The sequence below is a fragment of the Humulus lupulus genome, chromosome 1, assembly GCF_963169125.1.
Source record: "Humulus lupulus chromosome 1, drHumLupu1.1, whole genome shotgun sequence".
Classification (NCBI taxonomy): domain Eukaryota; kingdom Viridiplantae; phylum Streptophyta; class Magnoliopsida; order Rosales; family Cannabaceae; genus Humulus; species Humulus lupulus.
The window spans coordinates 260,250,160-260,272,987 of record NC_084793.1 but is presented as its reverse complement, the minus strand read 5'-3'; the positions used below and the strand labels follow the sequence as shown (position 1 = coordinate 260,272,987).

At 36.6% G+C, this 22,828-nt stretch overlaps 1 protein-coding gene across 8 annotated transcripts; it reads left to right on the top strand.

Annotated features, from left to right (window-relative positions):
- The first annotated feature begins 676 nt into the window (after window positions 1–676).
- Window positions 677–9,740, top strand: LOC133805902 (ubiquitin receptor RAD23c-like). 8 transcript variants are annotated; one of them, XR_009879012.1, is made up of 20 exons: window positions 677–1,474; window positions 1,619–2,017; window positions 2,125–2,177; window positions 2,519–2,638; window positions 2,748–2,815; window positions 5,080–5,178; window positions 5,264–5,314; window positions 5,804–5,920; window positions 6,012–6,068; window positions 6,464–6,619; window positions 6,739–6,804; window positions 6,912–6,959; window positions 7,062–7,171; window positions 7,267–7,345; window positions 7,526–7,806; window positions 7,896–7,993; window positions 8,210–8,386; window positions 8,520–8,598; window positions 9,167–9,252; window positions 9,385–9,740. XR_009879012.1 is itself a non-coding variant. In XM_062244062.1 (16 exons), the coding sequence occupies exons 5-15, from the start codon at window positions 2,807–2,809 to the stop codon at window positions 7,950–7,952; spliced, it is 849 nt and encodes a 282-aa protein (XP_062100046.1). In that variant the 5' UTR covers window positions 677–1,474; window positions 1,619–2,017; window positions 2,092–2,177; window positions 2,519–2,638; window positions 2,748–2,806; the 3' UTR covers window positions 7,953–7,993; window positions 9,385–9,740. The 8 variants fall into 8 exon arrangements, 2 of the variants coding, with proteins under 2 accessions (XP_062100046.1, XP_062100038.1); XR_009879011.1 differs by having other exon boundaries at window positions 2,092–2,177; window positions 8,290–8,386; XR_009879010.1 differs by having other exon boundaries at window positions 2,092–2,177.
- Window positions 9,741–22,828: the final 13,088 nt, after the last annotated feature.

Here is a 22,828-nt window from a genome sequence, read left to right as displayed (position 1 = left end):
GATGGTGGCATCTATCAAGAACACATGAACAAAGCCTTGAGAAATTAAGAACTGGAGCATGGGTATTCACTTTTGCTCTCACATTTTAAAGAAATCCATCACTGATCTTCTACTCTTTTTATTATAAAGTAAGTTTCAACATTTTGTGGGGAGGGTGCTGCCAAGTGTAGTCCCTTATTGATAATGCTTTTTCTTACTTGAGTCCTTTCTTGATCATAGAGACTTAGTTTGTGTTTACTCTTCTGCTCTGATGATTAATCTCATGTCAGAATCTAGTTATTAATAATATGTTATGAAGTTCTATTTTTGTGTATCTTAAGTTGCTTTATACATAGCAGAATTTTGAAAGTTGTACAGTTAGTTTTCCATCTATTTTATTACAAAAAATGCATACTCCTTCGACCACTAATTAAGCTCTTATTTACTCCTCTCTGCTCTCATCCCCTATAATTATTTATGATAATTTTAATAACTCTACCTAACTCTCTGATTTGATCAAGATTCTTAAAGTTACCATAATTTGAAGCTCCAAGTAGCAATTAAGTATTGCAAAGTTTTAATATTGATATTTCTTTCCATGCTTATTTTTGCATGACTAGAGCTAATTTTCAGATTAAGCATGCCTAGCATCTTACACCTGGGACTGCAGACCGATTTGGTGGACTAGGGATTATTGCTTTAGTAAAGGTTCATCATAGCTCTCTGTTGCACTCTAGTAATATACAGTAACATTTAAGGTTACAAGAAATGAAATATCAACACCCATTGCCAATATTGTTATCTACTGTTTGAGTTGGGGTTTATTTTATTCAACTTTTAATTTTTAAAATTTATTTATTTTGTTTTAGTTTTTTCAAGGTGATTTTCCTTTTTGTTATTTGTTTTTATTTGGTGGTGGTAAGTTGTTGAAGTATAACAAGTGTTAGTCCAATCTTTAGTAAGAATTGGCTAGAGTTGTGAGTGTCTTTAAGATCATGTTTGGAAAGAATTATAGGATTGAAATGTATAATGTTTATTAAGTGTTTAGGTTATGTAATTAGAGAGCATATAATGTGTTCAGGTCTTGTAATTAGAGAGCATATTAGAATTCACCTAATGAGATAAATTAGTCTAATTGATAAATGTGGGATAATTTTATTCTAACCAAATTCATGTATAAGCTTTATGAACGAAGAAGAAATAAATGTATGATTGGAGATGGGTTAAACAATTTTGTTTTGTTTCTATGTTATTTTAATAATATACATGTATATATATGTTCTGTTGGGTTCATATTATCATAACTAGGTTTCAACTAGAAGCTTTAAACCCTTGAAGCCACAGTTGCTACACCACTTTAATTCCTAACCCAAAATCCATATCTATAAATTCACCAGCAAATAGACTTATTTCTAACCTGGTAGTTCAAAATTTTCAGGTTCAATTCCCTCATAGTTTGACAACTTCTTCGGTCATCTTGTTTTTGACATGAAAGGTAATCTTTTGAACTTAAATATATTTATTTTAAATTCTGGGTTTATTATTTGTGTGTATGGTGTGTTTACATGTATGTACTAACTTCTCTATCCAAATGTGCTCTAACAAAAGTAAAACCCTTGCGTCTGCTAATATGCGACAGATAGAGAAGCCAATAAGAACCAAGCAAAATTCTGGTAGTAAGTACCTTGAGTCTTCTGTGTCACTGCCTGACTGGAAAGTTCATAATGGTATTGGCGATACATCTTGCCCACCCAGGGAGTTTGGCGGTTGTGGGGAGAACCTCCTTGAATTGAGATTTCTGTTGCCTTTAAATTGGACCAAAGAGCTGGAAGTAAGTGCAGAACAGATCGTCTGTAGCTATGATGTTCCAGAAACTTCAAACATATCTTTGTGCTGCTCTCTGTGTAATGGAATGAATCAGAAAGCTGGAGGAAGAAAGCAGTTGCAAGAAGCAGCTGTAAGAGAAGACTGCATCCAATTCACGATCAGAGTTTCTTTCTTGACACCACTCACAAAATGAGGCTTAAGGAGGAGTTTGGTAAGTAGTTTGTGAGTTTCATCATTTGTGGTAATCTGAAATAACTTAATCTAACCCATCTCTATTTTTACCAGAGATTGAACCTTGGACTTTCATGCAACATGTAGGAGAAGCTGTTATCATTCCTGCTGGATGTCCCTACGAGATTAAGAGCCCTAAGGTCATTTTTGCAACAGTATTGACAGTCTGAATTAAGAAAGATATATGAAACATTACTTTTATTCTCCATGAGTAAAAGTTATATCTTAAAAGTTCCCTCCTGTTGCTTATAACTGACTAATATTTCCCCATTAAATGAGAGAATATGATTTAGATTTTCTATTTTATATATTAATCTGCCTCAAGTTGGCTTGAATTATCTATAATATTTATGCATTCTTGTTCTGATTCTCTGACGTGCAGTTCTGGTTCATACCATATCGTAATCAATTGTATGTTGAAGTATATTTTGTCATGAAGTTAACGAGAATACTGCTACTTATATTACTTTGGCATGATCAGGCTTGTGTTCATGTTGTGTTGGACTTCATGTCTCTGAAGAATGTTACCGAGTGTGCCTAATTGTCCGATGAAATACGACTACTTCCAGAAGACCATAAAGCCAAAGCAGACAAGTTACAGGTAAAAATCTTATAAAAATCCTGAAAGATGTAATTATATAATCAATTTTTTATTAGCTGTATTGATGTATACTATATATTTTGTTATTTTTATTTTGTCATGAAAACAGGTGAAGAAAATGGCTCTTCACAGTATTAGTGCTGCTATCCAAGAAATTCGTGAGCTTACATGTGCAACGTAAGTTTCCAAATTGGATATTCATTCATATCTTCTGCTTTTCATTTTTGCACCCATTCAATACATTTGTACAGACTGGAAATTTTTCCTCGTGCATGTCTAAATTTAGTATAGCACTTTAAAGAATAAATGATAGTGAATGTTCAATGTCTCGCTGCAGAGTGTTTATGCCGAATCTATTATATTTTTTTAGATGCCCAACACTCTTTTGTATGTCCGTACATATTTTTAGATTTTGACATGTCATGTAGGAGGAGAAACAACGTTGAATCCACAAAAGTATTAATCAGTTCAACCTATAAGGTAGTCACTTTAGTGATGCATACTTTTAAGTCATAGGTATGGATTATTGGGAAGGATAGATAGTGTATTTGGATATCTTTCATTAAATCCACAAAAGTATATAAATTTATTATTTATAATTATATTGATTTGGCAGTTTGTAGAAGTGAACTATCTCTGAACAAATTATTGATTTACAAGTATGTGCTTAACTACACATACTAAATTAGTAATACAAATTAGCTAGTTTTTTTTATATAAAAGTTTCAGCGTACATAATCTTCAAAACTACTCATAAGTTATTTACAAGTATGTGCTTAACTACACATACTAAATTAGTGACCTTATTTTTTTTTTTTTGAAAAAGATTATTCCTTTTTCACTTTTCTCTTATTTTCTTTTGCTTGGATTTTTAGAGGAAAATATATGTGTATTTTGAAAAATGAGGATTGATATTTTTCACATGTGAAACTGAACTGATCTGTTTTCCTGTAGTTATACACAAATTTTGTCATTTTGTATGTGAAGTTTAGAGATAATGTAAGGAAAGACTGCTCCTTCTGTTGATCCTAAAGCTCCATAATTCATAACTCAAGATGTAACTTTGGTTATGGTATTTATTTTTATTGAATAACTTTTATTCGAGTCCCAATTGTGCCTTGTTGATATTTAAATTTGGTTATGGTATTTATTTTTATTCACAATAGATGTCTGTGCATATGATTGGAGCAGAAAAAACAGGGTACATTTGTTGTTTAGTTTGTGTAGATGACCAACCTTAATGCAATTATAGTGTCTCAAATTACTTGGGATTGAAATATGCATGAATATAACAGCAGGCCGAAATCACATTCCCCGTAAGACGAACCATCTAGGGGACTCAGGAACAAAATGTAGACCAACCAGTTTGACAATGCAAGGAACAAGTCCTTCAGATAAAAAAATAAAAAAACTCAGAAGTCAGTCCCTTAAATTCTTGTATGTTTCATTGAAAAATTCAGTTCAATCACATAACATACACATATATAGTGATATAGGAAAAAAAATTAAAATATGTAATTGTAATCACTATTTACATCAAAATGGCTCTGATTGAGTTAGCTGACAGAATATCCAAGGTGGAACATGCATCTATAATTTGTTTTCTCTACAATAATCATATGGTAATCTCAAGCCTGCTTTTCTTTTTACCTTTAGGCCATTCATTCCATATCAACTAATAAGCTTTGATTTTACCTTGAACAATGGTGCTCTTATGAATTTCTAACAAAACAAAAGACTAGGAATCACAGTCTTTTTAAAGTGTACTAGGAAGAGGGCATACAAAAGATGTAAGCCAATCTTTTTTTTTTTTTTGGGTAGTGATCTTCTTTTTATTGTTTTTTCTCATGTATAGTACAATCTTTCCAAAGCTTCTTTTTGCTTCTTTCACTTTAACTTTGTTTGCGTTCCATGAAGATTGGACGAAAAAAGGTCTAGTTGAAGCAGCAAAGAGAAGCTGGTAAAAGATCAATCCCCTATTTTTTGTTGTGTTATTTGAATTTATGTCTTTCTATTTTCAGTAAAACCTATAAGTGGTTGACAATTAGTTTGATTCGGGTTAGGATTAACAGTAACTTAACTCAATCTGGTTATTATGCTTGACCACTTTCACATCAACAGAATAATGCCAAAAACTTCCCCCTTTCATACAAAATAATAGAGAATAGAACTAATACAACAAAAAAACATAAATATATACATATAGATATATATACAGCTTGATTCATAGAGAGAGAATGCTGAGAGAGTGAGCCAACTAGCCTAACAAAATTTCTATATATAACATAAAAACTGAATAAACTACACACACATACAAAAAATGCTTGTAAATATACAGTAGCATATGTATTTTCTCAATATATGTGCGCTCTTCAGTGTTTCTGGCTTGTAAGTGAATTTACTTGCACCTGATTCTTAAATTTTATTTTATTATGTTTTAGCTACATGATTTTGATACGTGCATTGCAAAAAATGAAGAAGCTATTCAAATTGATCCTCACTTTGCTGAGTGTTATGGAAACATAGAAAATGCTTGGAAGGTAATCTTTAGTATCTTTTATGGTTCCACTGTCAAGTATTTAGCCTACAAGCATCTAATAGACAGTTATTATGTTTCTGCTGCAGGAGAAGGGCAACATTGATGTTGCAATCCGCTACTATTTAATTGCTATCGAGGTTTGTTACAGCCATCAATCTAGTCCATAAGTGGGGTTTTTTTTTGTGATGTGTTTGCAATATATACTTTTTGAGTTCAAATTATATTTTCTATTTTTGGCTTACAGTTATTAGTTAACTCCTGATATATTCTTTCCACTGGTGGGGGTGTTTATGTTAATTAAAAGTGTTAATAATCAATTCTTTAGCTGATGTAAGTTGGTGCTTGCTTAAATTATTACTTAAGTGTTGATAAATTCCAGTGAAACTTAACCAACCTGGCTAGAGCAAACACTCCAACTAGGTTGTTTTGAAGTATTGGGTAGAGTCAATTTGATGGGAAGGTTTTGGTTGTTATATTAGCTAATATCACTCCTAGTACTAGGAATCTTACACCCAGTGGCGGAGCCAAAATTGTTTTTTCGTGGGGGCATGATCATCAAGAGAAAAAATATATATTCTTTCTTTGAATTCTTTTTTCCATATTATACTGATTGTTTTATATTCTAGCTCCGACCAAATTTTGTTGATGCATGGTCAAATTTAGCAAGTGCATATATGCGTAAAGGGCAGTTTAACGAGGCAGCTCAATGTTGTCACCAGGCTCTTGCACTGAATCCACGTTTGGTAGAATTTCTTTCTGACTCTTGACACTTGGATATTCAATGATTTAACAAAATCTTTGAATAGAACATAACATTTCTTCTTAATGTTACAGGTTGATGCACACATTAATCTCGGGAATTTGATGAAAGCTCAAGGATTAGTTCAAGAGGTGAGGAATCCATGGTCTTTTTTTTCTTTCTTGATAGGTCTGATTAGGTGTACATGGTTACTCTACAAACTTTTACCTATTTCCTAAATCTCTACACTCTTCCATGATTGAATACAACACACACACACACACACATATATATATATATACTAGTGTTCAGGTTCCTCTGTACTCCAATATCTATGGAACTGCTTTATTATAATTACATTATTATATCAATTTAAATTTATTATTTTGTACGAGTTTGCTCAAACCGTGTACTGTTTTTCTTCTATATGTGGTTTTTATTACATGAAAAATAATATTTTTGAAAGGTTAATATTCTCCAAAGGTTTGTTGTAAGAGACATTCTTTGTTGATGACACTGTGAAGTTGACATAGATGTTATGCATCAGGGAATTCCTGAACAGGCAGATGTTCCACCAGTTGCCCAAGTTCCTATTCAGGTAGCAGCAAACTCCCCAGCAATCATTCCTTCAGTGCAAGCATCACAACCTGCTGCTGCACCTGCTGTTGTCCCTAATGCAAATCCACTGGATCTCTTCTCACATGTAGCTATTGTTCTACCTCTTAACTTTTGAATTCTTCCCTCAGATAGATGCTCCTTTGAAGTTTGAATTGTATTTTATGATCAGCTAATTAATAAAATATATTACTATTCTTGAATCAGGGCCTACCAAATGTGGGTGCAAATGCTGGTGCTGACAATTTGGATTTTCTTCGAAACAGTCAACAGGTACTTGATTTTTTTTCCTTTCTTTTTTTCTCTGATCCATATGGAGCTTTACTCTTTTTTATTGCTATAGTCATGGTTGAATTTTTTTTCTCTAACTTTCATTGTAGTTCCAAGCATTGCGAGCTATGGTGCAAGCAAACCCTCAAATTCAACAGGTTAGGCTTCTCATAAAGAAACAAAATGCTTGTTGATAGCTTGGTCATTTTGGTGGCAAACAGACACTAAATAGTACTCATGCTACACTTATTGTTTTGCAGCCTATGCTTCAAGAGCTAGGGAAACAAACTCCACATCTTGTGCATCTCATACAAGAGCCTCAGGCTGACTTTTTGCGCCTGTTAAATGAACCTGTCGAGGGAGGAGAAGGGTGAGATGAATGCAGTTTTTTTTTTTTTTTTTTATTTATCAGTTTTTGTTATCTACTTGACACATGCTAATTTTTCATTTTTATTATACAATTAGGAACGTTCTGAGCCTGATGGCTTCAGCCATGCCACAGGCTATGACTGTAACTCTTGAGGAGCGGGCAACCATTGAACGTGTATGTTTGTAATATTTGTTTAACCTCTGTGTAGTCCCTCTCTTGTTTGTGATTTTATCCAAGAGCCAAGATGGCTACTCAAGAACATTTATTGCATTTTTTTTATTCTTAAACATATAATTTAGACGGTTGAAACCTTTACTGCACTGTTTTATAGTTAATTTTATTATAATGTTTCAGTCAGTTCTATGTATCAACAACCATTCAGATCAATCACATTTTAGGACCAAAATAAATAAATAAATAGTCAATTGAACAGAGGGAAAAACTCTAGTGATGGTTAAAAATATAGAAGTGGCTGTTAGACAAAATAATGCGAAGGACTTGGCACTTGATCATGCTATACATATGTTGCTCGCTGGTATGTTTGCCAAGTGTTTGTGTATTAGTTCTGGTTCAGTTTTCTCACCACAATCACTTGAGTAGACAATGAGGGACTGCTTTTGAGTACTGCCCTTGGGGTATGTTCATTTCTTCATTTATTGATTCTTTATGTTATTTTTCTTCTATTTCTTATTTAAAGTGTTATTTGTTTCATTTGGAAAAACAGGGGAGGCAGTATTTCTGGGTTTTCAGCACTACATTTTGGCCCTTGGAACTGCAGTGATGATCCCTTCTTTCCTTGTTCCTTACATGGGTGGTACTGATGTGAGCTCATTTTTCGTAAAAGACCAATATTTCTTTTTAAGCAAGAAATTAATATAGTTTGTGAGCAGATCCTTTAATGTTTCCTCATACTAATTTTGCTCATCCTCTTTTCTTTACTAAAGTGATAAAGTCAAGTTTTTGGAGTTTTTTATGTATCAAAGTTGAAACTTTGTTAATGATTTTATGAACCATCTTTGAAAAATAAAATTTCATCAGGGTGATAAAGTGAGAGTAGTACAGACTCTACTGTTTGTTGAAGGAATTAACACACTTCTTGAAACTCTCTTTGGAACCAGACTGCCTACTGTTATTGGAGGGTCTTATGCATTCATGGTCCCTATTATATCTATCATTCGTGATTCATCATTGGCTAGTATTGAGGACCCTCATATCGTAAGTGCAACCCTTCTATTCTTGAATAAGGCATTTCCTTTTCCTTGATATCACTAAAGCATTCTTTTCTGGTATGACTTCTTTGCTATCTATGTGTTATAAGGAAGCTTACTTTTCTTGTACATTTTTCTAGAGATTTCTCAACACCATGAGAGCAGTCCAAGGTGCTTTGATAGTAGCATCAAGCATACAGATTATCCTAGAATTTCCTGGTAAGATTTATCTATCTTGGAATTAGAGGTAGTTGATTCAGGTATAATGCTGAAACCTGAAAACAACAGTATAATAGCTTGTGATTCTTGCTATTCAAATGGTTCTTTAGAGGGAATAAAAATTGGATGGTTCCTATTCCAAGGGGGAAAACAATGATTCCTTTGTTTTTAAGTGTCAAGTGCAGTACCAATCTTTCAAAATCCTGATATTTCTATGCAATTTATGGTATTGAACTTGGTTTGGTCACATTTTTAGTCTTACTGAACCATTTTCTCTAGTTCAGACATGAAATGGACTAGTCCTTTATGAATGCTGAATGGACATTTGACCATATGGTCCCCATGCATTTTTCTGTTAAAATATGTTTTACTATACATTGGCTTTAAGGTTTGTTAACTATTTTTTACACTTTGGAATTGGCACAAATGGGAATCTTCAATTTGTTGTGTTTTGATTATTTAAAAATTTGCCAAGAGTTTCTTTTCTTGATAGGCTTGTTTGATTTTTCTATAAATTTTTTGGTTTACCTTGTTCTTTCTATTGATATTTTTTTTCTTTATGCTCTAGGCGGTGTGTTTTGCTTTAATGGGCATTGGCAGCTCATTTCATGCTCAAGAAACTGCTGTGAGTGGGTAATTGGAGAGTCGAGTGTGGTAAATACTGTTCTTTTCCTGTGTACTATGTTATGTTTGGGGCATTTGGGACATGTTACTTTCTTATTCTTTTGAGATCTGCATGTAAAAGCCTCAACTTATCTGTTTGCATACATTTGTTGAAAACATCAGGTTCTGGCCTTCGGGTACTGTGTGACTTCAGGCCATCAACTACAGAGGTTAACATAACAATAAAGCTTTTACTTGTGTTGCTTTTCTCGACAGTGGAGTTTTGTTGTCTCAATTCATGTTTTGGTGGCATGATAGACATGGAATCTGTCGAGGACGTGGCTAATATTTCTAATGTGTCTGGGATTACTACCCATTCTTTGCAACTGTACAGTCATTGCTAACCACTGGACCGTCTCCCTGCAATTGTACAGTCATTGCAACTGTTGTTTATTTCTTAGTGTTGAAAGTAGTAACTTTTAACTATGTTGAATATTTAAGACTCCTTGAATACTTAAAGAACATTTTTTTGTTGATGACATTGTTGAATGTTTTAAGCTAATTTGTGGATTGTTAATACAATGTTGAATGTTCTTACTTTTTGCTATTTGAAAATCAAGTTCATTTGATGATGCTAGTATATATTAGAAAGCTAATTTTAATTATATAAAAAATTAAAATATAATAGAATAAATTAGTGTTATATAAATAAAATATATAATGAGAATTTAAACTTATCTAATTATTAAAATAATACAAAAATTGTGTTATAATATCTATTACAATAACACTTTTTATGCAAATAATTGTGTTATGCAAACTTCATTATATAACACAAATAATGTGTTATACTAAAGTGTAGTATAACAGAAAAAATGTGTTATACTAAAGTATAGTATAACACAAAAAATGTGTTATACTAAAGTGTAGTATAACACAAAAAAAAGTGTTATACTAAAGTGTAGTATAACACAAAAAAAGTGTTATACTAAAGTGTAGTATAACATAAATTTATAAGTATTGAAATGTGTTATATAATCGACTATAAATAACATAATTAAACACTTATCTATATATTAAAATAACACAGAAAATGTGTTATTGTTGACAGTATAATAAAACATATGTATAACAATGATAAAGTGTTATGTAAAGTACCCTGACCTACGATAACATAGTCGGTCTTAACACATCAGAAAGTGTTATGGTATGTTTTGATAACACATTTTTGGTGTTATTAAAAGCATTTTTTCTTGTAGTGTCAGCTCCTTAAACATGTGGTTGATGAGTCTCTGGTAAGTCGCACCAGCGTTTTTCAAACCAAAGAGCATCACTTTGTAACAGTAGAGCCCTGTATCGATTCGAAAGCTAGTGTGATCCTCATCAGGGGGATGCATACTGATCTGATTATACCCAGAGTATGCATCCATGAATGAGAGGATCTCGTGTCCTGCAGTGGCATCGACCAGCTGGTCGATCCTCGGGAGTGGGAAACAATCTTTGGGGCAGGCTTTATTGAGGTCTGTAAAATCCACGCATGTACGCCACTTGCCATTCGGTTGGGGCACGAGTACGGGATTGGAGACCCACGATGGATAAAACGCCACCCTGATGAACCCATTCTCCTTCAGCTTCTTGACTTCTTCCTTCAAAGCTTTTGATCGGTCTTTGTTGAGCAGCCTTCTTTTCTATTGCACAGGTGGAAAGCTTTTGTCAATGTTCAGGACATGGCTGATGAATGCAGGATCTATCCCAACCATGTCTTTATGCGACCAGGCAAAGACGTCCTGGTTCCTCTTTAAGAACTCCACCAGTGCTTGTTTTGTTGTTATCTCTAAGTTTTTACTGACTTTCACAACTCTGGTCGGATTTTTCTCACCGAGTTAGGCCTCTTCAAGGTCCTCGATGGGTCCTACTTCTTCTTTGAAATCCCCAAAGCGAGGATCTAAGTCTCTATCCTCACTTTGGGCAACGTCGTATTTGGTGAGATTATCACCTGAGCGGGCTTGAACATCAGTTGCCACTTGCAACTCCTTCCCGGCGGCATCCCTCGATACACCATTTTTTGCCTTGGTGATTGAGGCGTTGTAGAATTCTCTTGCCACCCTTTGGTTTCCCAACACGCATCCTACTCCTGCATCCGTTGCGAATTTCATGGCGAGGTGCCATGCAGAAGTGATGGCTCGAAGGTCAACCAGAATTGGTCTCCCTATCACAGCATTATACGCCGAAGGAAAATCGACTACTATAAAAGTAGTGAGTAATGTCCTGTTAGTAAGCACAGTACCTTCTGTGACTGGGAGTCTAATTGACCCCACTAGGGCGAGCCCTTCTCCGGAAAAACCATAAATGGTTTGGTTGCATGGCTCTAGGTCCTTAACGGACAATTTCATCCTTTCCAGTGAGGACTTATATAAGATGTTGACCGAACTTCCTGTATCGACCAACACCCTCTTCACCATCATATTTGCGATTTGGACATCCACGACCAGCGGATCGGAGTGTGGGAATCGCACATGCTGGGCGTCGTCGTTGGAGAAGGTGATCGGTTCCTCCTCTGTTCGAGCCTTTTTTGGTGCACGATCTTCGACACTCATCATCTCGATGTCCTGGTCATGGTGTACGGTTCGAGCATATCGTCCCCTCGCTTTTCCACTATCTCCTGCCAGAGGTGGGCCTCCGCAGATGGTGAGTAGGGTACCTGCCACAGGAGCTGGCTGTACAGGTGGCGAGCGTTGGCGTGCAGGCACCGACTCGTTGCCACCTTGAGCCTCTCGCTGAGAACCTCCCGCGGCTCGTACATATCTTCTTAAGTGTCCCTGTCTTATCAGGAACTCAATCTCATCCTTCAGTTGGTTACACTCATTGGTGTCATTCCTGTAGTCGTTATGGTAACAATAAAACTTTGTTGAATCTCTTTTGGAGATATCTTTTCTTATGGTGCGGGTCGTCTGTAGGGCACGCTCGAGCTGGTCACTTGGAAAACCTCGGCTCATCTTTCAACAAGGGCGGTGCAATTGGTGAATTCCAGTTCATACCGATTATTTTTGGGGCGCTTACTTTCGGAGGCCGAGGGTTCGCCACTCGCCCACTTTCCACCATTATTTCCACTGCCATTCCTGTTGCCTTTGCCGTTGCCATTGGGCTTAGACCCGTTGGCGGCTTTGGCAGGTTCTTCCTTGGGCCTCTTGTCTTTTGCTGGCGATTTTCCTTCATTGGCAATCGCGTCTTCGAGCTTGATCTACCGATCAGCTCGATCTAAAAACTCCTGGGTACTTTTAACCCCATGCTTCCTAAGGCTACTCCAGAGAGGAGAATGGCGCCTAACCCCAGTGGTTAGGGCCATCATCTTGCCTTCATCGCCCACAGTCTTGGCTCCTGCTACGGCTCGCATGAAGCGCTGAACGTATTCCTTCAAAGGCTCCCCCTCTTTCTGGCGTATCTTGACCAGTTGGTTTGCCTCGGTGGGGTGCACACGACCCGCATAGAACTGTCCGTAAAACTCCTTCACGAAAATCTCCCAGGATACTATACTTGCAGGAGGGAACTTAAAGAACCACTCCTGAGCGGCATCAGAAAGGGTCGCTGGGAAGATCCTACAGCGAGCATCTTCAGAGACTTTCTGACTGTCCATTTGTATCTCAAATTTGTTTACATGAGATACCGGGTCTCCATACCCGTCAAAGTTTGGCAGAGTTGGCATCTTGAACTTGCTGGGGGTTTTTGCCATAACAAATCCTTTGTACGAAAGGGGTGCCTCTCCTCCGATCGTACTCTATGTGCGATGTCCACCCCCCGACCAGCTGCTGCACAGCCTGGTTCAGGGCATCAATTTGAGCCTGAACGGCTTCAGGAATTGCTGGGGCCTCTGGTGCCAGGGGAATGTACTCATCGTGCCTTTCTCGGCAGTCGTTGAGTACATCCCTCAAGTCATCGTCTCCTCGCCCCTGCTCGCTGGCTCCGAGCCAGCTAAAGACGTTATTTTGTCTGGGCTGCCCCCCAACATTATGTCCTGCTTGTCAGTCTTCTCTAGGTGGGGGGCTTCTGCCTCTACCTCTCTCCTCGTTCCTCCGACCAGCATTCCCTCTGCCTGAGTCGGCCTCATTGTAGCCGTGGCCATCTCTGAACCTTGACTGGCTATGGTGGGACCGACTGTTTCCTCTGTTGCCTCCTTGGGCTGGCATTTCCCGGGCGTTAGGGGGAGGCCTGCGTTGGTCAGTGGGTCCTCGTGCATTGTCATGCCGTGGGGGGCCCCTGACCGCAGAGCCTGTCTCTGAGTTCCTTCTGTTGGCAGAAGGACGCTGTCCCCTGCTCAGTGGATGTGGCTCTTCACCCCTTGGGCGTCTAGGGCTGCAGGGCTGTTACCCGGCCCTATTTTGCCTCAGGCGCAGGGGATTGCCTCGACTAGCCTGAGACGGAGGTTGCGTCTCTGGATCCCTAGGTGGAATATCATCCTGAGGCATCGGTGGCTGCTCTGGCCTCTGAGGGCTGGTTGGCTGGAGTGGAGGGCTAGGATTGGGACCTCTTTGAAGTGGCCCACTTGGGGGTTGATCAGGCTGCGAGGCAGGCGCAGCCTGATTCCTTGTCAACTGAAGGGCTGCTTCAAGGGCTGCCATGGCATCCCTCTGACGACGGTCCATCTCCATCTGTTGTTCGCTCAGCTCTTGGCGCTGGCGCTCTATCTCCCTCTACTATGACGCCATTATCTTGGCGGCACTCTCCTGATTGGCCCTTAGAGCAGCCAACTCATCTTGAAACACCCCCAGTGTTGTCTTCAGGGTCTCAGAGTCCACTTCCTCCTCATCAAATTCCAAATGAGGTTCTTCTTCAGCCACATTTAGGGGAAGAGGTTGGGATGGTGCAGCAGCCTGTCCAGTCCTCTTGGTAGTCTTTGCCATTAGATTTTCTTGAGTTCAACTCTCAATGAAAGCGGCAGAATGTTGACCCTGATTTTGGTCAATGACACGGAGTCTAGAAAACGACAGGAAATTAATATAGAGCTTGAGAAAATGATCTAATGGAAAAATAAAGAACATAGAGATTTATAGTGGTTCAGCCCCAGTGATTGGTAATGACCTACGTCCACTTGATACTATTATTAGTATTGAGCTTCAAATGTGTGATCAAAGAACTAGGGTTCCTACGTTTCACAGACCTTGGAAGAAGAAAGCAATACAGACGATAGATAATAGTACTATAATTCTGAAAGAAAAATATCGATCCCCTCCCTTGAGCTATTCCCTGTGTATTTATAGGCTCAAGAAGGATTACATGAATTAGGAAATAATATCTATCCTTAATAAACGGATCTGCAAGTCATAATGAAGAGATATTCTCATATATCATTACAACTATACAGATCTTTACACAAATGAACGGAGTATATGACCAGGCTGGTCGTATATAATACTTGATCTTTTCATGTGGAAATAATGCTGGTCGATAGGCGAGCAATATCTTTGCTACGTGTCCGCCATGTGTCGAGAATCCTTGCCACGTCATCAGCAGCTGATTTATGGATAAACACCCTCAAAAATAAAGAGATGGCGTGGCGAATGAGAAAGCAGCACGTGGCATCACAAGTCAGGGAAAAATGACAAAGTATTGAAAAAAGACCGATGAGCAAAAAAGATAGGTCCACGACCTATAGGGAAGTCGATTAGGCCTAAACTCCCAAGGGGTGGTCGACCTGGCCCTAGCCCCTAGAGGTGGTCAGCCTGACCCCAACCCTTAGGGGTGGTCGGCTTGACATGCTCAAGGTGGTCGACCCACCCTATTCTTCATAAGGTGGTCGGATTAAACTCCCAAATGCACTTTGCTGGATGAAGTTGATGCTCGTTCAAGCTGAAATCAATAGGCCTAGCACCCAGAGGATCAATAGGTCTAGCACCCGGAGGGTCATTAGGCCTAGCACCTAAGCTCTTAAGGGTCATTGGCCTAGCACCTAAGTCTTATGGACCAACCTAGACCTAGCATTTTCCCAGAGGTTTCAATCGTGCATCGTTTACCACAATCCAGAGAAACAACGAGAAGACCCACGATCTCATAATCATGGGGAGGTGGACACATATCTCCACTACCCAATAATCGTGTACCAAATTACGATCCCAGTATTACTGATCATGTAACAACCCCTGGGTACTATAAATAAAGGACCCAAGACTTCATTGAAGAGGATCTAACAAATATTTTGGGGAAAAACTCTAGGCATATTAATAATAATGAGTGAATACTGCAGTTCATCCGTGTAATTGTCTATCGAGTGATTCAATACCAAAGACTAAGTGGATTAGGTTATTACTGTTCATCAGAACATGGCCGAACCACTATAAAATTTCTGTGTGTTTGTTTAAGATATTTCTATTCTGTCATATATTATTTTTATTTCGTTCAAAATGTGTCGTATATTGTACATACAACTGTTGGCCAATTTCACAGGTCAACATCATGAATCCAAGGTGAGCACTGAAATTTGTTTTTTTTTTTTCGTTTTCTTTGTGCATATGTAGGTGAACAGGTCAAAATAAGTTGTTTTAGCCTCTATGAAGGCTTGTGGACGAGCATACTTCTTGTGGTAGCTTTGAGGTGTTCCAATCATGCTCTTATTTTCTTGTTCATTTTGTACAGTGCACTATAGGTGAACAACTTCGCATAAAGGGCGAACAAACTCTCTTTTGATTCTTCTTCGCATTTTGTTCATTCCACTTATTAACACAAGTGAGAACAACTTTGCTTTGCCATCACATTGCAGTTTTTCAATCTTTGCTTGGTCGTATTCATCACTAGACTTTAGCTCGGATGCATAATACAAGTCAATTCGAAGATCACTCCTTCAAGTTAGCTCGAATGACAAGAGCAAGTTAGCTTGGAGATGACTCATTCAACTTAGCTTGGATGACAAGTGCAAGTCAGCTAAGAGATGACTCGTTCAAGTCAACTTGGATGATAAGTACAAGTAAGCTCAGTGATGAGATACATACAACTTTGATGGCTAGTATAGGTTAGCACAGATAATGCGTATCAATCAGCTTGAAACTTCATCATCAAAGATTATAGGCTTCTCCCCAAAATGAAAGTTTGAAACAAAACTTCAGCATGGAAATTCTTTCAAGTTGTCTTCATTAAGTCTTGTTCGCCTCGTGTATGAATGCATGGGCAAACATGTTTCATCCAAAGGACTCAAACGAACAGATGATTCTCTCTGTTCATAAGCTTTTGGTCCAACCATCTTTGCTTAGTCTGGATCACCCTTTCATGTGTGAACATAGTTTTTATGGTGACCTCAAAATGGTCTTGAGCCTAATCTTCCTTTCCTATTCACTTAGCATAGGCTATAATGAGCGAACAAGATTTTTACAGATATATGGTTGCCAAAAATAAATTTTTAGATTTCCAAGACTGTTAAGAGGGTTCTGATTCATCATTATTTCAAAGCGAGCAGAGTTGGGAGTACTCTTCTATGACATATGACCAGAATTGGAACTAGTCTTCTTATGAGTGAACAAGATTTCCTTTGGTCCGATTGTTTTGGAAAATCGCTTGGAGATGAATTATAGATTCAGCTCGAATAGCTAGTACAAGCCATCTCGAAGACCACAAAATCACTCCTATGTATGTTCGTTTTACACAAGCACAGATGAGCGAACATAAATATCTTTGGTGGTGTGAGATTGAAACGACATTGGACCAAGCTGGATTTTCTCCACTACGAGTGTTGTTTGCCTTTTTTGTAAGTTCATAGGCAAACATACTCCATTTTTATCATTTAGTTTCCTTTTTGATTCCTGGTCATCCATTGTATACATACATGGGCGACCATGTCATACATGAGTAACCAAAACCTACGTTTAGGTTCTAAATTCATCTCAGATGATTAAATCACCTCAGAGATGAACTTTGAATCCAGCTCGGATGTAAATGTAGGGGTCAACTCAGAAACGAATTCCGAATATGGCTCGGATGACTCATATAGTGTGATGACCTACTTGGGTATGAATACCAGATACTGCTCGGATGACTCTTATAGTGAGGCGATTAGCTCGACTATATATATTGGATACTACTCTGATGAGATATAAAGTGGCGAGGAGCTCCGGTATGGATACTAGATACTGCTCATATGAATTCTATTTGCTTGTATTTGTCTAATGATTGCGAGTTGTTTGTTCCATAAGACCCCTTGTTTTTTGAAGCTCCATTCAATCCTACTAGTGCACTCTTGATCCTTGTTTGCCGTCTATAAGGACATGTGGGTGAACAGGATCCTTTTTGTTGTTTGAAGCTTCGTTCAATGTTGTTCATTTTAAATGCACTTAAACAAGCGATCATGTGTCTACTTGATTTAAGAGCTTGAGTTTGAACTTAGGTGCCATGAAGCTTGCGAGTTGATGTTCTTGACGGCTCGTATAAGTCAGCTCGGAATCACATGTGATGAGGGACGAATAGGACTCTTGTTCATACTATGTGTGCATAGATGAGCGAACATGTTTCCTCTTTAGGGGTGAGAACTTAAAACAACATTGAAACAAGCTGAGTCTTGCTAATATTCTTCATTTTGAATCCTGGTCATTCCTTGTAGGCATACATGAGTGACCAAGTTATACTCATTCTTTGTTTTGATTGTGTAGTGTATACACAAGCAGACAAACACAAATTTTTTTGAGGTTTACAAGCTTCATTTTGATATCCATCCCTTCCATAAACACATATATATGCGATTAGATTTCCAAGTAATCAATTTATCACTATTAATAGCTTGAATGAGCCGCCACAATAGGTGGAGCTTCCCTTGAACCTCTGTGATCGCTCCACCTTGTAAATCAGAATCATTGGATTTTTAATTTCAATATTGTAACCTAATTTGAATGCAATTAAGTGAAATTATTTTTCATATGGATCTGCAATTTGTCTTGGACGAATTGGGTGTTTGCTTATGATTAAAAATTGAACCATAAATGGCCTAGGTACAAACGAATAAATAAATTGATCTAGCCTTTGGAAAATTTGGGGGTTTGCTGGAGATGATTTCTTCAAAGTCTTTATTTCTAGACTTCATGAGATTGAATATCTTCCTCTTGAGTTTCCTCTCTCAATAAAACCACCAAACTGTTGACGTCGTTTTTCATCAACTTGAGAACACGGGAGCATGAATTCAAGAATTGAGATTTAAGATAAGTAAATAACACCATGTTTATAGTGGTTCAGCCTCAAAAAGATGACTTATGTCCACTTAGTCACTTTTATTGATATTTAAGCTTAAAGAACCATAGTTTCTAGCGAACATACGTTGTTGGTTGTTCTACAGTCCTTCACTTTTACATTACATAAGGATTGTTTATACAAGAATGAAGTTTTCAGCATTATGAATTGCCCCTCCATATTTGGATCCCATCTCCTCTTATTTATAGTTAGGAGTTTAGGGTTACATTTAATTATGGGCCTGACCTATTGGGTTTGGCCCATAAATAGTACATTACAACATTATAACTACATAAGTACAATTGTATTTCAATAAATGCCGACTCTGTCATCCTTTGCTAATTCTCTTAGTGTAGATAGCTTGTTAAGAGCGAACATGCGTGAACTTAACAAGGATTAGCGAACAGGTTGCGATCAGGTATCTCTGTTAGGATTCCTCAAGTAACTATAAACAAATAGGAACAAGAATGTGTTACTGGGTGACTAGAATAATCATGTTAGCGTGTGATGGCTTGCCTTGTATGAAGAGAGGTAGAAGAACTTGCTTTGTGCGAACAGAGGTAGAAGAACTTCTCTATTAGTACATGACTTGTTAGTGCATGCATGCCTAATTTGTGAGAAGAGGCATGCTATAAGTTTTGTTCATATTTCATTTGAAGGAAATAACTAGCAGGTCTGAAATCATTAATATTGTTATTCGTTGACACGTCATATGCCCAAAAATGGGTATAACATAGATAATGAAATATTAGTGGGACAAAATAATATTAATAATAATAACAGATATTTGTGGCTAAAATACTTAAATTTACAAATTACTAACAATTAAATACCTAAATTAATTTTTTGGTGGCAAAAATACACAAACGTTAGATTTCTTTGCATTTAGAGGTACAAGAAGTTAGGGGTTATTTTTGACCCATCAATAACCATGCATCATGTAATCGTTGCTCCACGTGTAAAATCTTTTTTAAAAAACTATTTTTCTTTTGTAAAATCATATATTAACTTAACAATTATAAAATATATTTTTAAAAAATAAAATAAAAACTAAATCTTATTTAATAAATATAATTAAATTTATTTATTAAAATGCTAACATTTAATATATTAAAATTTTTAATTCAAAATTTAAAGTTAATTAAAGAAAAATTAAAAAAGAAACGAAACTTAAGATTTGCAATAGCAATAATAACTAAAATCTAAATCAATTATTCAAACGACTTTTCATTCAAAATTTGCGGCATGAATAAGAACTTCAACCAAAATTCAAACTCAGTATCATTTCAAAAGAAAAAAATTAAGAGCAATGTATTAATTCAATGAGAAGTAAAGAGATTGTGTTGAGCCAAATCAGAAATTTTGCAAAGCATTACATAATCTCTATTCATCAAGAGTCAAGTTATCTCTCACAATTCTTAACTCAGTCACTTTCTATCTCTAAAACCAGTTTCATCACAAACATTGCTCGCTCCACATTTGTTGTGTTCTTCATCACTCTCACAATAGTATCTGCCTCTATTTTGGCTCAGTCTCCATCAATGGTGTCGGCCAGTTCACCTACCAAGTCTCCACCGGCTGATTCATCTCTGCCTCCTAGAAATTGCAATGGTGTAGATTGGGGACGGTTTTTTAATTGGCATCCTCATCTCCTTAGGTTAATTGTATAATCATACCCGCCCCCATTAACTATCGGGGACGGTGCAAGTATTAACTAGTAAATAATGAATAATAACTATGGTTATCAGTACTCATTGATAATAATAAAATGAAAAGAAAAACTTCTTGATTAAATGAAATGATCATCAATTTAATTGTATATCTTTATAATTTAAATACAAAAATAAAATATCATCCTAAATAGTATCAAACTTAATATCTAATAATAATTTTTTCGTAACTAATATATAGTAATCTTAAAATATTATATATTTAAATTTTAAAGTAAAGTAAAACATAAAAAACTTATTTTATTTTTTATTAATATTTCTATAAATATATTATATATTTAATAATATGTAAGTACAACAAAATTATATATATTTATAAAATATAAAACTACATAAATAAATAAATTATTATATATACCCAGGTGAGTATGTGACAGATTATGCTAATATCATACTCACACTATACTCGTACATGTGCAGGGTGATTATTCAACGTCCCGGTTATTTTCCCCGCTTGAAAGGTCTTTCCCAGCCCCATTTGGATCATATAACCATGTGTGTCACTGAAGTCACGACCACTGGTAGATGTGTAATATCCATAAATTGGGTGGTTAACAGTCAAACTTTGACCCTTATTGGAAAATATTACTTATAAGCGATCCTTAAGTTTATACCTTAAACTACAATAATTATAAGTCTAAAATAATGGAATAACTCCTATAATTATATAGAAAATAATAGTAAATAAATTTGGATCACCCACATCATATATACTTTTAAAAATAATATTCACACAATTATGCGATCACCAAATAGTTAAATTTAATAAGTTACAAATTATAAAAAAATATACTTAGCATCTGCAATTCCTCAAAACTAATAACACGGCTAAATTCTAATTCTAATTCACAAGTCATAAACTTTGCCTTGAACATGAGACCTTAAAGAAAACTAGATTGGACTAACTAGGAAAAACCCAAACGTCGAATCCCCATTCATCTCGGTATCCATCAATCTTAAATTGAGAATTTTATTGAAGGGATAAATAGGGGTGAGCTTATAAAGTTCAGTAAGGAAAAGACTAAACTCAATATCCTCTCTTTTCACCATTTAAATCACTGCATGGTTAATCTTTAAAACAAAAATATACAACCATCATTTAAAAGAAAATAGAGAACCAATAAATGATCATGTATGAAACTAACGACCTCCAAGTACATATAACTCATCCCGCTAATCCCATAGCTAATCTATCATCATAGGCTCTGACTGCCTGGTCTGGTATGTAGGTTTGACCACACCCTAGCATGTGTATTAGAAATTAAAATCATGTACAAGTTCTAGGTCTTTACACATATAAGTGCAGCAACTAGACACCTGAAATAACCCATATGATGCCACATAAACTAGGTGCGTATAAGTAGTATGTACAAGCATGTTCAAAAAGGTTCTTATTCATTCAACCAAAGTAGGCAAAACAATTACAATAGCATATTCCATTTTATTTTTAAAATTTTAAGCAGCCTAACAGCTCCCGTTTTGTAAACCCAAAATCAGAACCTGCATAATATATATATATATATATATAAATACTAGGCACGTCACTGAAGTAACATACCCCTCAGAATAATCTAGTACAAACCACAGGTTGAGTTTATAATATTACAAACATTTTATAAACAAAAGTATTGGAATATAGCTAGAGTAATCTAGTTATCAAAACATATATTCAAAAGAATAGTCAAGACCCCCTACCTCTAGATACGTTCCTTCGATAAATCTTTAAGACGCTCCCGAACCTAACGATGACCCGAGTGCGATTAGTCCCATTAAAATATCACGTTTTTCCTACGTGCATCAAATGAATAGACGTTTATCATCATTGCATTCCTTATTGAAAATCGTGTCCAACGACATATAGTATGACTATATTTAAAATTTCAAGTTCTGAAGCTCACCTGAGCCGTGGAACAATGGTGGTTTGTGGCGGTGATGAGCTGTGTACCGGAAACATCAACAAAGGTAGGCGTGACATATATCAAAATGATCCTCTTGACAAGTAAATCATGATTATACAACCCATACTATGAACAAATACTGGTGTGGCCGAAAAACGCTCCCAAAAGGGTGGAGAAACCCAAAATCTCACCGGAGAAAAATAACTTGTTGACTGAAATGACTTAGTGGGTTTTGTTCCCCTCTCCATGCTGGTTCAAATGGTACCAACCATTCACCCAAAGGGTGGGATGAGTTGGTCAGAAAATGCGTTCAAATGTTGAATGGAAAAACTTTGACTGGCTATTTCGGGTAGTTGGTGGCAAGTGCGGCGACACCACTTGGTGGCTGAGGTCACCAGAGCAAGAAGAAGCCAAAAGGGCCAACACATGGCGGTAGGTGGTGGCTGTAAGTTCGTCATCCATGGTGGTGGCAGTGGCTTCGTTTTCTTTGGGTGATAGTTGTTGGGAAAAATTATACAGGATCTTTATTTATTTTCATGTAGATCTAATATTAAACAATGTAATATGAGATAACCTAGAACATGTTTCTAAAATTGAATTCAAAGAGAAACAATGATAAGAATACTTACAGTATACGCATCAGAATGAATGAGTCATTCCTTCAGTTTCTCTAACCCTTGTATCCTTTCTATCGCAGAGTATTATCAAGAAACTGAACCGTTCTTCTGATTTCTTCACAGTCTTCTAAAGTATCCTTAGAATCACCTAGACTAGAGTGGGCAATTATCAACATATGAGATA

Coding starts and splice junctions, on each gene's coding strand:
- LOC133805902 (XM_062244054.1), top strand. Junction 5,179..5,263: donor ACATAGAAAATGCTTGGAAG/GTAATCTTTAGT, acceptor TTTCTGCTGCAG/GAGAAGGGCAACATTGATGT. Junction 6,805..6,911: donor TTCTTCGAAACAGTCAACAG/GTACTTGATTTT, acceptor CTTTCATTGTAG/TTCCAAGCATTGCGAGCTAT.